The following is a 14521-nucleotide window of genomic DNA, read 5'->3' as shown; positions in this document are numbered from 1 at the left end:
CTGTAAATTTTTGAGGTTTTTAGAATGCGTTCGTATGGCTTAGGGGTTTGGAATATTTGACTTGCCAGAAGAAACGTATGAGCTTACTAGAGATTATTATTAACTGTAATTTTCTAATGGGAGAAAGGGGCTAATAATCCATTCTCTTGTATACATTACTAAAGTTGAAAGGAGAAGCCTTTGTTTTTCTTTTTGGGCCACCCTGCCTCGGTGGGATATGGCCAGTTTGTTGAAAAAAGAAGAAAAGAACTTTTCTATTGTAGTTTTTTCTTTTTCTTTTTTACGTTATCTTGGTTTTATGACTTTTCTATTCAAACTTTCAGTGGATCTTTCATTGTACACAAATGAAGATCAGCTTAAGACTAGGAGGAAGAGAAGTTCGACAGGGAAGAGGAAGAAGAAAGAAGAATCCTCGGGAGAGAGTGGTGTGGAGTCGGAAGAAGAATCTGATAATAGCGAAGGTAAATTACTTAATTTTAAGTATGGCAGTTATCCTGCAAGTGTAATACTAAGCTGATTATTTTTTCTTTACATAGGCTGTGGTTGTAAGCATGGTGGGCTCTCAGGGTCTGTGGGGTTGTCAGATGGGGTTTTTTGTTGGGAAACAGATTTCTCTCTGGCCCTCTCTTTTGCATTTTTCTTGCCTTTTTGCATATATCAGTACTTCGTACTAATTCCACTTTTCTGCGACCTGAGACCAAAGTGGTACTTCCTGACTTTTTTTTTTTTATTTCAACACATTGGTGATCTCCCACCAAGGCAGTGACCCAAAAAAAAACAAAGAAAAACACTTTCACATCACTTATACATAATCACTGTCTTTGCAGAGGCGTCTAGAGACGACAGGTTAGAGGTCACTCCAAGCAGTAAATATCCCAAACCCCTCCTTGAAAGTGCAGGCATTGTACCTCCCACCTCCAGGACTTAAGTCCAGCTAACCGGTTTCCCAGAATCCCTTCCCAAAATTTTACCCTGCTCGCACTCCAATAGCTTGTCAAATACCAAAAACCATTAGTCTCCATTCACTCCTATCTGACATGCTCACTGGTATTTATCAGTGTATATTGACCACAATTACCAAAGCAATATTTAAAGAAGTGATACATCAGAACTGAAATGTGAGTGAGGGAGGTGCGTGAGGCATTACGTAGAATGAAAGGGGGTAAAGCAGCTGGAACTGATGGGATCATGACAGAAATGTTAAAAGCAGGAGGGGATATAGTGTTGGAGTGGTTGGTATTTTTGTTTAATAAATGTATGAAAGAGGGAAAGGTACCTAGGGATTGGCGAAGAGCATGTATAGTCCCTTTATATAAAGAGAAGGGGGACAAAAGAGATTGTAAAAATTATAGAGGAATAAGTTTACTGAGTATACCAGGAAAAGTGTATGGTAGGGTTATAATTGAAAGAATTAGAGGTAAGACAGAATGTAGGATTGCGGATGAGCAAGGAGGTTTCAGACTGGGTAGGGGATGTGTAGATCAAGTGTTTACATTGAAGCATATATGTGAACAGTATTTAGATAAAGGTAGGGAAGTTTTTATTGCATTTATGGATTTAGAAAAGGCATATGATAGAGTGGATAGGGGAGCAATGTGGCAGATGTTGCAAGTATATGGAATAGGTAGTAAGTTACTAAATGCTGTAAAGAGTTTTTATGAGGATAGTGAGGCTCAGGTTAGGGTGTGTAGAAGAGAGGGAAAATACTTCCCGGTAAAAGTAGGTCTTAGACAGGGATGTGTAATGTCACCATGGTTGTTTAATATATTTATAGATGGGGTTGTAAATGCTAGGGTGTTTGGGAGAGGGGTGGGGTTAAATTATGGGGAATCAAATACAAAATGGTAATTGACACAGTTGCTTTTTGCTGATGATACTGTGCTTATGGGAGATTCTAAAGAAAAATTGCAAAGGTTAGTGGATGAGTTTGGGAGTGTGCGTAAAGGTAGAAAGTTGAAAGTGAACATAGAAAAGAGTAAGGTGATGAGGGTATCAAATGATTTAGATAAAGAAAAATTTGATATCAAATTGGGGAGGAGGAGTATGGAAGAAGTGAATGTTTTCAGATACTTGGGAGTTGGCGTGTCGACGGATGGATTTATGAAGGATGAGGTTAGTCATAGAATTGATGAGGGAAAAAAGGTGAGTGGTGCGTTAAGGTATATGTGGAGACAAAAAACGTTATCTATGGAGGCAAAGAAGGGAATGTATGAAAGGATGGTAGTACCAACACTTATATGAGTGTGAAGCTTGGGTTGTGAATGCAGCAGCGAGGAGGTGGTTGGAGGCAGTGGAGATGTCCTGTCTAAGGGCAATGTGTGGTGTAAATATTATGCAGAAAATTTGGAGTGTGGAAATTAGGAGAAGGTGTGGAGTTAATAAAAGTATTAGTCAGAGGGCTGAAGAGGGGTTGTTGAGGTGGTTTGGTCATTTAGAGAGAATGGATCAAAGTAGGATAACATGGAGAGCATTTAAATCTGTAGGGGAAGGAGGGTGGGGTAGGGGTCGTCCTTGAAAAGGTTGGAAGGAAGGGGTAAGGGAGGTTTTGTGGGTGAGGGGCTTGGACTTCCAGCATGCGTGCATGAGCGTGTTCAATAGGAGTGAATGGAGACGAATGGTATTCGGAACCTGACGATCTGTTGGAGTGTGAGCAGGGTAATATTTAATGAAGGGATTCAGGGAAACCAGTTATTTTTATATAGCCGGACTGAGTCCTGGAAATGGGAAGCACAATGCCTGCACTTTAAAGGAGGGGTTTGGGATATTGGCAGTTTGGAGGGATATGTTGTGTATTTTTATACGTATATGCTTCTAAACTGTTGTGTTCTGAGCACTTCTGCAAAAACAGTGATTATGTGTGAGTGTGGTGAAAGTGTTGAATGATGATGAAAGTATTTTCTTTTTGGGGATTTTCTTTCTTTTTGGGTCACCCTGCCTCGGTGGGAGATGGCCGACTTGTTAAAAAAAAAAAAATTAATGTATATGCTATTGGAGCTGGGAGTTAGAAGACTGCTGCCATTTCAACTTATGGTCGGTAATATAAGGCCTTTAATAATTTTATGTAAAAATGTTTCCTTTTTTGGTGTGATCGTTAGGTTCATTTTCCTCAGCCTTTCCTTGTGCTGCACTTCTCTCAGTTCTGGTATTATTCTTTTAGCAAACCTTTGAACCTTTTTGCATTTTTGCAAGTGATCAAATGAGTTCTTTATTGTAGGACCATGTACTCTTTGATGAGTCTAAGATGTAGTGTGTATAGTTCTGAAGGATTCTTAATATAAGTTCCTGAATGTTGTTTTAGTGATTTCCTTTTCTTGTGTATGCTGTTGAATTTGTTGTGCACATTTGGCAGGATGTGTTGTGTTATTTATTTGTCTCCTCTCCCCCCACTGCCCTTTTTTTTATAGTACTGTATTTATTTTTGGTCCTTTTAATTCACTACTGTACTAAAGATGTCAGAAACATCTTCAGGAATGATTGTTCAGAGGTTTTCTCAAGAATGGATGGCTTGAAGTAGAAAAAGGTCAGAAAAAGATTTCTAACAGTAACTCCATGGGGAAGCGGAGAAGAATCTTTCCCCCGTAAGCTGTGTGGTAAGAGACGACTAAAATGCTTCGAATAAGGAGCTAGTAACCCCTTCTCCTGTATAAATTACTAAATGTAAAAGGAATTAAACACTCTTGTTTCTTCTTTTTTTGGGTCACCCTGCCTCTGGGAAATGGCTGATGTGTTAAAAAGAAAAGAAAACAATAATAAATGGATTCCTCCCTAGATACTCAAAGGAAAAATTAATAATTGTGAAAGGTGCCTTTGATGCTGATAGGGTCTTGATCCAAGAAATTGGAGTTAACTGTTCCTGTCCTTGGATTAAGCATAATTGTCTCCCATGCCCCAGGCACTGTATTACCCACATGTGTTGAACACTTCTGATGATTATATGAATAACAACAAGATCTAGGAAAGGCAATGGTTTCTTTACATCTGCTGTTGGCAGCAGTGTGTTAAACATTGAGTTATTTCCAATTAAAACTTAAAAGAAAAGCAGCAGTTCTTTGAAAAATATTTTAAAACTATGTCATACGTCTTTAATTGTAGTTCCAAATTTATGAAATAGAATGCAGCAGTTCATTTTAAAAATATTTTAAAACTATGCCATAAATCTTCAATTATAGTTGCTTGAAGGTAGGATACCTTTAACTGTGGATTATGTTACACAGCTTATGTAGTGTGTGTATCTTTATCCGTATCCGTAGAAGCAAGCCCCAAGAAAATTGCACGAACTCCTGCCAGACGTAATGCAAGAGCCAGTAGCAAGACTCCAGCCAAGGCCAAAACATCCTCTCCTCCAGCAAAAGCCAAAAGTGAGTACAATATTGTTAAATTTCTATGTTGGCTAAGAAATTTATTATTTTTTATTATCACACCGGCCGATTCCCACCAAGGCAGGGTGGCCCGAAAAAGAAAAACTTTCACCATCATTCACTCCATCACTGTCTTGCCAGAAGGGTGCTTTACACTACAGTTTTTAAACTGCAACATTAACACCCCTCCTTCAGAGTGCAGGCACTGTACTTCCCATCTCCAGGACTCAAGTCCGGCCTGCCGGTTTCCCTGAATCCCTTCATAAATGTTACTTTGCTCACACTCCAACAGCACGTCAAGTATTAAAAACCATTTGTCTCCATTCACTCCTATCAAACACGCTCACGCATGCCTGCTGGAAGTCCAAGCCCCTCGCACACAAAACCTCCTTTACCCCCTCCCTCCAACCCTTCCTAGGCCGACCCCTACCCCGCCTTCCTTCCACTACAGACTGATACACTCTTGAAGTCATTCTGTTTCGCTCCATTCTCTCTACATGTCCGAACCACCTCAACAACCCTTCCTCAGCCCTCTGGACAACAGTTTTGGTAATCCCGCACCTCCTCCTAACTTCCAAACTACGAATTCTCTGCATTATATTCACACCACACATTGCCCTCAGACATGACATCTCCACTGCCTCCAGCCTTCTCCTCGCTGCAACATTCATCACCCACGCTTCACACCCATATAAGAGCGTTGGTAAAACTATACTCTCATACATTCCCCTCTTTGCCTCCAAGGACAAAGTTCTTTGTCTCCACAGACTCCTAAGTGCACCACTCACTCTTTTTCCCTCATCAATTCTATGATTCACCTCATCTTTCATAGACCCATCCGCTGACACGTCCACTCCCAAATATCTGAATACGTTCACCTCCTCCATACTCTCTCCCTCCAATCTGATATTCAATCTTTCATCACCTAATCTTTTTGTTATCCTCATAACCTTACTCTTTCCTGTATTCACCTTTAATTTTCTTCTTTTGCACACCCTACCAAATTCATCCACCAATCTCTGCAACTTCTCTTCAGAATCTCCCAAGAGCACAGTGTCATCGGCAAAGAGCAGCTGTGACAACTCCCACTTTGTGTGTGATTCTTTATCTTTTAACTCCACGCCTCTTGCCAAGACCCTCGCATTTACTTCTCTTACAACCCCATCTATAAATATATTAAACAACCACGGTGACATCACACATCCTTGTCTAAGGCCTACTTTTACTGGGAAAAAATTTCCCTCTTTCCTACATACTCTAACTTGAGCCTCACTATCCTCGTAAAAACTCTTCACTGCTTTCAGTAACCTACCTCCTACACCATACACTTGCAACATCTGGCTAAGAAAATGAATATGAATTCTTTTACTTGGGAATGATGGCTCTTGCTGGGGAATGTATGACTTGGAGTGGGAACAGCAAAAATGTATTTGTTTGTGGAAGTTTCTACAGTGTCACCACCTGTATAGTGATGTTGCTGTCTTTCTCAGTCCTTTTTATCAAATGTATTGAATTTTTGTAAATGTTTATTTTATGTATAATTGGTAGAAATTGATCAAGAATTGTAGAATTCAAAATGTCTGCTATTAAATTTGGTTCAGTGACCTGTGTGGGGCATTGTTGACCCCCCTCCCCCTCACAACCACCACCATCTTGTCTCCTATGTGCTGTTCCTTGCCACCCTTCCTATCAACCTTTTCCTCACCTCTCTGCTTGTACATACACGAACTTGCTTGTCTTATTTTTTTCTTTGATTTTTTATTTACCCATCCACCCTCTGCCATTGTAATTAGTTCACACGCTTGGTTCAACTATTTTTGTTTAAAACTGGATCAGCTTTGTAAAATGCAGGGTAATTTTTTCCCTTTTTTTTCCAACAAGTTGGCCATCTCCCACCGAGGCAGGGTGACCCAAAAAGAAAGAAAATCCCAAAAACAGAAAATACTTTCACCATTATTCAACACTTTCACTTCACTCATAATCAGTCTTTGCAGAGGCGCTCAGATATGACAGTTTGTTGCCCCTCCAAACTGTCAGTATCCCAAACCCCTCCTTTAAAGTGCAGGCATTGTACTTCCCATTTCCAGGACTCAAGTCTGGCTAACCGGTTTCCCTAAATCCCTTCACTTAATATTACCCTGCTCACACTCCAACAGCTCGCCAACTCCCAAAAACCATTCGTCTCCATTCACTCCTATCTAACACGCTCACACATGCTTGCTGGAAGTCCAAGCTCCTAGTCCACAAAACCTCCTTTACACCCTCCTCCAACCTTTTTGAGGATGATCCCTACCCCTCCTTCCTTAAATGAAATGAAATGAAATGAAATGAACCCACTTGTTTGAACATCCTCTTAACCTGTCCAGGTTCTCTTGCAGTTTCCTACACTCCTTTCCCCTTCTGTTTCTGTTGAGTAGAAGAATTATACAGTGGACCCCCGCCTTACGATATTAATCCGTTCCTGAGAGCTCACTGTAAGCCGAAATTATCGTTAGCCAAATTAATTTTCCCCATAAGAAATAATGGAAATCAAATTAATCCGTGCAAGACACCCCAAAGTATGAAAAAAAAAAAAATTTTACCACATAAAATGTTAATTTTAATACACACAAACTGAAGAAGACATGCACAATTACTTCTCTACTAACAATAGAATACATGACACTTACCTTTATTGAAGATCTGGTGATGATTGATGGGATGGGTGGGGAGAGTGTGGAAGTTATTGTTTAGAAGGGGAATCCCCTTCCATTAGGACTTGAGGTAGCAAGTCCTTTTCTGGGGTTACTTCCCTTCTTCTTTTAATGCCACTAGGACCAGCTTGAGAGTCACTGGACCTCTGTCGCACAACAAATCTGTCCATAGAGGTCTGTACCTCCCGTTCCTTTAAGACTTTCCTAAAATGGGCCATAACATTGTCATTGTACAGGTTGCCAACATGGCTTGCAGTTGCTGTGTCAGGGTGATTTTTATCCGTAAAAGTTTGCAGTTCAACCCACTTTTTTCAATTCCATACTAATTCTTGCCTTTTTTACCACAGGGATGGCACTAGAAGCTTTCTTGGGGTTCATGGTGATTTATTTTGCAGTTACAAGCACTAAAAACACTGGGATAATGTGAAATGTACTGAATGTATGAGTAGATGCGACCGCACTGACTGGCTTGTAAACACTGGCGCTGAGGCCACACGTGGGACGCGTCCCTGACGAATCATGTAAGGCGAGTTTTTTATCGTGAGGCGAGGCAAAATTTTTGCTTTCAAATGCTTCGTATGGCGGATTTAACGCACAGTGGAACCTCAAATATCGAAATTTCTTCAGTGCAGAAGGCTGTTCGAGTGCCTTTACCGAATGAATTTATTCCCATCAGGAATAATGTAAATTAGATTAGTCCATTTCAGACCCTCAAAAATACACTTATAAAAGCACTTACAAAAATACACTTACATAATTGGTTGTGTTGGGAGTAGTTCGATATTTGAGGTTCCACTGTAACTCGATGCGTTCATAAGGTGGGGGTCCACTGTAATGTGACATTTTATTGTGTCAATGTTTTGCTCTCCAGGAGTTTTATCCAGCTGTAACGGTTTGACAAAGCTCCTGGAGAGCAAAACGTTGCCACAGTAAAATGTCATTAGTTGCATTTCGTGTCCATTTACCTAACATTTTGTCGGTACTTCTACCATTATTGCTACATTCGTAATGTCTGCGAGTGACTGATTTTTTTTTTTTTTTATCTCAGTCTTATCATTTCTTACCTTTCCCCTCCCTGAACTTTTCCCTTATTTTATAATAATCTTTTATGGATCTTCTGTATATTTTTTTGTTTTCTGGCATTAGGTATGCTCAGTATTTTTTTTTTTTTTCAAAATGTTATGTTTTTGAGCTGTTTATCCTTATATTGGGAATGAACTAGGGTGTTCTTCCAGTACTTTTATTCCTTTGTGGATTTTTTAAATACACTGTGGCAGTTGTGCCCCCCCACCCCACCAAAAAAAAAAAAAAAAGATACTTTCACCATCACTCGCTCAGTCACTGTCTTACTGCCAGAGGGGCATCAATACTACAGTTCAAACCTGCACATATCCCTTCCATTCCTTTATGGGTGTGTACAGTATTTGCTTGTTTAACACTAACCTATGTTCTGAGTGAAGGAGCTTGAATCTCCATGATATGAATCGCCATTGTGGTCACAGTTCTTCTTTCAACAAATCGACTGTATCCTACCGGAGCTGGATGGCCCAAAAAGAAAAATGAAAGTTTCTCTTTTTAACTTCAGTAATACAGTGGACCCCCGCATACCGTTGGCATCACATAACGATTAATCCGCATACCGCTTGCTTTAATCGCAAAAATTTTGCCTCGCATACCGCTTAAAAACCCGCTCACCGCTGTTCGTCCGAGACGCGTCCAATGTACGCCCTCAGCCAGCCTCACATGTGCCGCCCGTGCCATTGTTTACCAGCCAGCCTCCGCGGTAACATCCAAGCATACAATCGGAATATTTCGTATTATTACAGTGTTTTCGGTGCTTTATCTGGAAAATAAGTGACCATGGGCCCCAAGAAAGCTTCTAGTGCCAACCCTACAGCAATAAGGGTGAGAATTCCAATAGAGATGAAGAAAGAGATCATTGATAAGTATGAAAGTGGAGTGCGTATCGCCGACCTGGCCAGGTTGTACAAGAAACCCCAATCAACCATCGCTACTATTGTGGGCACCAGAAAGGCAATCAAGGAAGCTGTTCTTGCCAAAGGTTTAACTGTGTTTTCGAAACAAAGATCACAAGTGATGGAAGATGTTGAGAGACTCTTATTGGTGTGGATAAATGAAAAACAGCTAGCAGGAGATAGCGTCTCTCAAGCGATCATAAGCGAAAAGGCTAGGAAGTTGCATGAGGATTTAATTAAAAAAATGCCTGCAACTAGTGCTGATGTGAGTGAATTTAAGGCCAGCAAAGGTTGGTTTGAGAGATTTAAGAAGCGTAGTGGCATACATAGTGTGATAAGGCATGGTGAGGCTGCCAGTTCGGACCACAAAGCAGCTGAAAAATATGTGCAGGAATTCAAGAAGTACATAGACAGTGAAGGACTGAAACCTGAACAAGTGTTTAATTGTGATGAAACAGGCCTGTTTTGGAAGAAAATGCCAAGCAGGACCTACATTACTCAGGAGGAAAAGGCACTCCCAGGACATAAGCCTATGAAAGACAGGCTTACTTTGTTGATGTGTTCCAATGCTACTGGTGATTGCAAAGTGAAGCCTTTATTAGTGTATCACTCTGAAACTCCCAGACCGTTCAGGCAAAAGAATGTCCTCAAGGAGAATTTGTGTGTGCTGTGGAGGGCAAACAGTAAGGCATGGGTCACTAGGGACTTTTTTTATGACTGGTTACACCATGCATTTGCCTCCAATGTGAAAGATTACCTAACTGAAAAGAAATTAGAACTTAAGTGCCTCCTGGTGTTAGACAATGCCCCTGGTCATCCTACAGACGTGGCAGAGCGACTTTATGGGGACATGAAATTCATTAAGGTGAAGTTTTTGCCTCCTAATACCACTCCTCTCCTGCAGCCCATGGACCAGCAGGTTATTGCAAACTTCAAAAATCCGTACACAAAAGCTCTGTTTGAAAGGTGCTTTGTAGTGACCTCAGAAACTCAACTGACTCTAAGAGAGTTTTGGAGAGAGCACTTTAATATCCTCAATTGTGTAAACCTTATAGGTAAGGCTTGGGAGGGAGTGACTAAGAAGACCTTGAACTCTGCTTGGAAGAAACTGTGGCCAGAATGTGTAGACAAAAGGGATTTTGAAGGGTTTGAGGCTAACCCTGAGAGGATTATGCCAGTTGAGGAATCCATTGTGGCATTGGGAAAGTCCTTGGGGTTGGAGGTTAGTGGGGAGGATGTGGAAGAGTTGGTGGAGGAGGACAATGAAGAACTAACCACTGATGAGCTGATAGATCAACTTCAAGAGCAAGAGGCCAGACCTGGGGAAACTGGTTCAGAGGAGGGGAGAGAGAAATTGAAGAAGTTGCCTACTACAAAGATTAAGGAAATCTGTGCAAAGTGGCTTGAAGTGCAAACCTTCATGGATGAAAATCACCCTCACACAGCTATTGCAAGCCGTGTTGGCAACCTGTACACTGACAATGTTGTGAAACACTTTAGGGAAGTCATAAAGGAGCGAGAGGTACAGGCCACTATGGACAGATATGTTGTGCGAAAGAAGTCCAGTGACTCTGAAGCTGGTCCTAGTGGCATTAAAAGAAGAAGGGAAGTAACCCCAGAAAAGGACTCGACTCCTCAAGTCTTAATGGAAGGGGATTCCCCTTCTGAACACTAACACACTCTCTCCCCTCCTCCCATCCCATCAATCATCACCAGATCTTCAATAAAAGTAAGTGTCATGTAATTGTGCATGCCTTTTTCAGTTTGTGTGTATTAAAATTAACATTTCATGTGGTAAAATTTTTTTTTTTTCATACTTTTGGGTGTCTTGCACGGATTAATTTGATTTCCATTATTTCTTATGGGGAAAATTCATTCGCATACCGATTATTTCGCATACCAATGAGCCCTCTTGCACGGATTAAAATCGGTATGTGGGGGTCCACTGTATATGCAGGAGATGGGGTTACCTCTTACGAGATGCGTGGCTTACAGAGGTAGAATTCTGTTTCACTTTTCCATGGAGTGTGGTCAGGTTTTTTTTTTTTTAACAAGTCGGCCATCTTTCACCGAGGCAGGGTGACCCAAAAAAGAAAGAAAATCCCCAAAAAGAAAATACTTTCACCATCATTCAACACTTTCACCTCACTCACACATAATCACTGTTTTTGCAGAGGTGCCCAGAATACAACAGTTTAGAAGTATATACGTATAAAAATACACAACATATCCCTCCAAACCGCTAATATCCTGAACCCCTCCTTTAGAGTGCAGGCATTGTACTTCCCATTTCCAGGACTCAAGTCCAGCTATATAAAAATAACTGGTTTCCCTGAATCCCTTCACTAAATATTACCCTGCTCACACTCCAACAGATCGTCAGGTCCCAAATACCATTCACCTTCATTCACTCCTATCGAACACGCTCTTGCATGCCTGCTGGAAGTCCAAGCCCCTCACCCACAAAGCCTCCCTTACCCCTTCCTTCCAACCTTTTCAAGGACTACCCCTACCCCGCCTTCCTTTCCCTACAGATTTATACTCTTTCCATGTCATTCTACTTTGATCCATTCTCTCTAAATGACCAAACCACCTCAACAACCCCTCTTCAGCCCTCTTGACTGATACTTTTATTAACTCCACACCTTCTCCTAATTTCCACACTCCAAATTTTCTGCATAATATTTACACCACACATTGCCCTTAGACAGGACATCTCCACTGCCTCCAACCGCCTCCTCGCTGCTGCATTCGCAACCCAAGCTTCACACCCATATAAGAGTGTTGGTACTACTGTACTTTCATGCATTCCCTTCTTTGCCTCCATAGATAACATTTTTTGTCTCCACATATACCTCAATGCACCACTCACCTTTTTTCCCTCATCAATTCTGTGATTAACCTCATCCTTCATAAATCCATCTGCCAACACGTCAATTCCCAAGTATCTGAAAACATTCACTTCTTCCATACTCCTCCTCCCCAATTTGATATCCAATTTTTCTTTATCTAAATCATTTGATACCCTCATCACCTTATTCTTTTCTATATTCACTTTCAACTTTCTACCTTTACACACACTCCCAAACTCATCCACTAACCTTTGCAATTTTTCTTTAGAATCTCCCATAAGCACAGTATCATCAGCAAAAGCAACTGTGTCCATTCCCATTTTGTATTTGATTCCCCATAATTTAATCCCACCCCTCTCCCGAACACCCTAGCATATACTCGGTAAACTTATTCCTCAATAATTTTTACAATCTCTTTTGTCCCCCTTCCCTTTATATAAAGGGACTATACATGCTCTCTGCCAATCCCTAGGTACCTTCCCCTCTTTCATACATTTATTAAACAAAAATACCAACCACCCCAACACTATATCCCCCCCTGCTTCTAACATTTCTGTCATGATCCCGTCAGTTCCAGCTGCTTTACCCCCTTTCATTCTACGTAATGCCTCACGCACCTCCTCCACACTCACATCCTGTTGTTCTTCACTCCTAAAAGATGGTATACCTCCCTGGCCAGTGCATGAAATTACCACTTCCCTTTCTTCATCGACATTTAAAAGTTCCTCAAAATATTCTCGCCATCTACCCAAAACCTCCATCTCCCCTACTCTGTTTTTAACTGACAAATCAATTCGTTCTCTAGGCTTTCTTAACTTGTTTAACTCACTCCAAAAAAATTTCTTATTTTCATTAAAATTTCTTGACAGTGCCTCTCCCACTCTGTCTTCTGCTCTCCTTTTGCACTCTCTCACCACTCTCTTCACCTTTCTTTTACTCTCCATATACTCTATTCTGCTTTGTAAAAACCTCTTTTAAGCTAACTTTTTCTCTTATCACACCCTTTACTTCATTCCACCAATCACTCCTCTTTCCTCCTGCCCCCACCCTCCTATAACCACAAACTTCTGCCCCACATTCTAATACTGCATTTTTAAAACTATTCCAACCCTCTTCAACCCCCCCCCCCCCCCCACTACTCATACTTGCACCAGCCCATCACATTAATTGGTATGACCTTGGGATGTGATAGGTCCTACAGACAATGAGCAAGCTTTGTAGGGATTGGCCAGATGCATTGTTTGGGACCCTTCAACAAGAATTGACATCTGTTCATTGTACCTGTTTCCCAATGGCTTAGCTTTCTGTGTTTTTATAATCACTGAGGTACCTGCATGGATCTTGGAAAAAATTTTAGGAGGCTAGGCAAATTATTAGATAATTTTTTTAGCAGTGTAGGATATTTTAAGCTAGTGAGACTAAATTTATTGTTTTACTGAGTAAATGTTTTTTCATAAGGGAGGGGGAGGAGCAGTAAATTTTAATTTGCAGGAGGAGTATAGTACATGTGTATGTGCCTGTGAAATCGTCCATTGAATAGTTGTGAGTAAACCTTTGATCTTGGTGCTCAGTAAACTTCAAAATTCCTTCTTCTTGTCATGAACCAAGTAAGACTATACTAGATGCTCCAAGGATTTTCCTTTCATTTTTTCTTTTCCTTACTGGACTTTGGTGTTGGATGTTCTTGACACCTCTTATAATGTACATATTTTAAGTGATCCTTAGGTCACAGAGAGCCTACTTATAGTTTCCACTTAGTGTGGTATAACTTTGACTACTAGCCCTCATGACACTTGTGTCAGCACTCTGGAGTTGCACATCTACAAGCACTGATGTAACTTACTGCGGTTCTCCATTGTTACATGTTTTCTGGCCAAGTTTTACCTTTAATTTTATGTCTGTCCTTCACAGTCACAAGAAGCTAGTCTTGCTTAACAATAAGAGTGATGAGTAAGTCATACAGTGGTTGGGCCCTGTTTTGGAGCACAGAGCGTATTTAATACAAAATGATGGTTGAAGAATGAGATACTTGTTCTACATTTGGGAATCTTTACTGAGGAACCATTTTACCAGCCAGTGGCTTCTTCAATCCAATACAGAGAAGAATGGTGGAAGATGAGGAGTTTGAGATAATCAGTCCCTCAACCGAGAGTTGATGTGTTCAGTCCATTAATCTTGGACTGAACACATTGACTCTAGACTGAGGGACTGATTATCTCCTCATCTTCCACCAATCTTCTCTTGGAGAGAGTATAATTAGTCACTGTTTCATGCTATACACTGTGAATGTTTTACACTCAAACCAAGTCTCTTGAGTGTTTGCATGAATTTCTGCCATCTATTGGCTAATATATCAACTATGACTTTTTAAAACAGATTGACAAGTTATGGAAATTAGTATTATAAATTACTGAAAGTTATACTGCTGAAACTTGAAGACAAATGAGTATTAATTATTATTTTTTTCTTTACCCAGATCAGGAAATCCTACACCTGCAGTCAGGTGAGGGGGGGAGTAGTGGATGTCATTACCTTTTCCTTTTATTTTTCTTTTACTTGTTTTTTTAGTTAATTAGCAGAGCTGTGCTCTGTGTCCTATTTTCACTCTGTCATATAATTAAAAAAAAGAATGTGATAGAAAC

At 40.6% G+C, this 14521-nt stretch overlaps 1 protein-coding gene across 8 annotated transcripts in view; it reads left to right on the top strand.

Annotated features, from left to right (window-relative positions):
* The window catches only part of LOC128698571 (polyhomeotic-like protein 1), a 190888-nt gene that overhangs the window by 144908 nt on the left and 31459 nt on the right, over positions 1-14521 (top strand). For 5 of the 8 annotated variants that reach the window (XM_070103815.1, XM_070103814.1, XM_053790862.2 and 2 more), the window contains exons 6-8: positions 324-461; positions 4251-4358; positions 14356-14382. In XM_070103815.1, coding sequence (XP_069959916.1) covers positions 324-461; positions 4251-4358; positions 14356-14382 — 273 coding nt within the window. The remainder of the gene's footprint in view (positions 1-323; positions 462-4250; positions 4359-14355; positions 14383-14521) is intronic. The other 3 variants (XM_070103817.1, XM_070103816.1, XM_070103819.1) reach the window with 1 other exon arrangement.

The sequence above is a fragment of the Cherax quadricarinatus genome, chromosome 88 (assembly GCF_038502225.1).
Source record: "Cherax quadricarinatus isolate ZL_2023a chromosome 88, ASM3850222v1, whole genome shotgun sequence".
Lineage (NCBI taxonomy): Eukaryota > Metazoa > Arthropoda > Malacostraca > Decapoda > Parastacidae > Cherax > Cherax quadricarinatus.
This window is presented reverse-complemented; position numbering and strand designations above follow the sequence as displayed.